At 35.7% G+C, this 1140-nt stretch overlaps 1 protein-coding gene across 1 annotated transcript in view; it reads left to right on the top strand.

The window, feature by feature from the left end:
- The first annotated feature begins 560 nt into the window (after positions 1–560).
- Positions 561–1140, top strand: part of LOC111380007 — a 4905-nt gene continuing 4325 nt past the window's right edge. Inside the window, exons 1-2 of the mRNA XM_023003469.1 lie at positions 561–611; positions 929–1010. Of these exons, the coding sequence (XP_022859237.1) occupies positions 561–611; positions 929–1010 (133 nt within the window). The remainder of the gene's footprint in view (positions 612–928; positions 1011–1140) is intronic.

Below are 1140 nucleotides of genomic sequence, written 5' to 3'. Positions count from 1 at the left end.
CTCGAGCCTAACATGCATGATTAATTACGACCTATCCAATGAGTACAATATTGATATTCTTATTGTCGCTCCGTCAACATCTACATTTCAACATCCAATAATATTGAAATTTACTTTATATATATTTAGTCCCTAGACTTCCAAAATATTAAAATATAGCACATATAAATTAAATTCCAGGTAAAAACATACCTAAGAAAATACTAGGAATTCTTTGCTGACCCTCCAGATTCCATTATTTTATGGAACCCTTGTGTTCGAAAGCATATTGTTTTATTTCCCACCATTAATTTGGGAACGTTTGACAGTGTTGTTCTTGGATTTGGTGCTACCAGTTGCGATATCAAGGTTGTGAGGTTGGTGTACCATAAAACTAATGATTTTTCTTGCAAGGTTCCTACAGAGGTCGAAATGTACTCGATGAACTTGAGCACTTGGCGAAGGGTGCACTTTAATGATAGTTACATAATCAAAGAATTTATGTGGTCCCAAGCTTTCATAGAAAGTAGTGTACACTGGATCGGAGTAATTGTTTCTATAGTTTCATTGCTTCGTTACACATGGATGATGAGGTTTCTGGGAAGATACTGTTACCGGATGATTTAGCACGTGTGTGCTAGATATCTATCTGTTACAGTTGTAGGGGGATCACTTGGTGTGATTAGGGATGATGATAGTTGGTCTTGGTGTGTTTGGACAATGAAAGAGTACGAGTTATGAGTCTTGGACTAAGTTCTATAATATTGATTCTATAAGAGGGATAGAATTCGTAATTGGGTTTTGGGAGAATGGCAAAATTTTATTGGCCTCACAAGGGAACGAGCTAGTTATAATCTAGAGACTATGTTGATTAAGGATATGTGAATCTGTGGCAAGGAAAGCTCATTTTATACTCATAAATACATGGAAAGCCTTGTTTTGCTTACAGGACAAAATGTTGTTGCAGACAAGTTATTGCTTCCAGTTGGTACGTCAAGTCATACTTCACGGAGATGAAAACATCAACGGAGGTAAAAGAAACTGGCTGACTAGCTTTGTAAACGGTCAACTCTTTGTTATTTTCTTTCTGATACTGATATAGTAACTATCATATGTTTTCTATTAAAATCTTTCTGCAGATAAACTAATGTATTTTGGTTG

This window comes from Olea europaea, unplaced genomic scaffold (genome assembly GCF_002742605.1).
Source record: "Olea europaea var. sylvestris unplaced genomic scaffold, O_europaea_v1 scaffold2078, whole genome shotgun sequence".
NCBI lineage: Eukaryota > Viridiplantae > Streptophyta > Magnoliopsida > Lamiales > Oleaceae > Olea > Olea europaea.
This window is presented reverse-complemented; position numbering and strand designations above follow the sequence as displayed.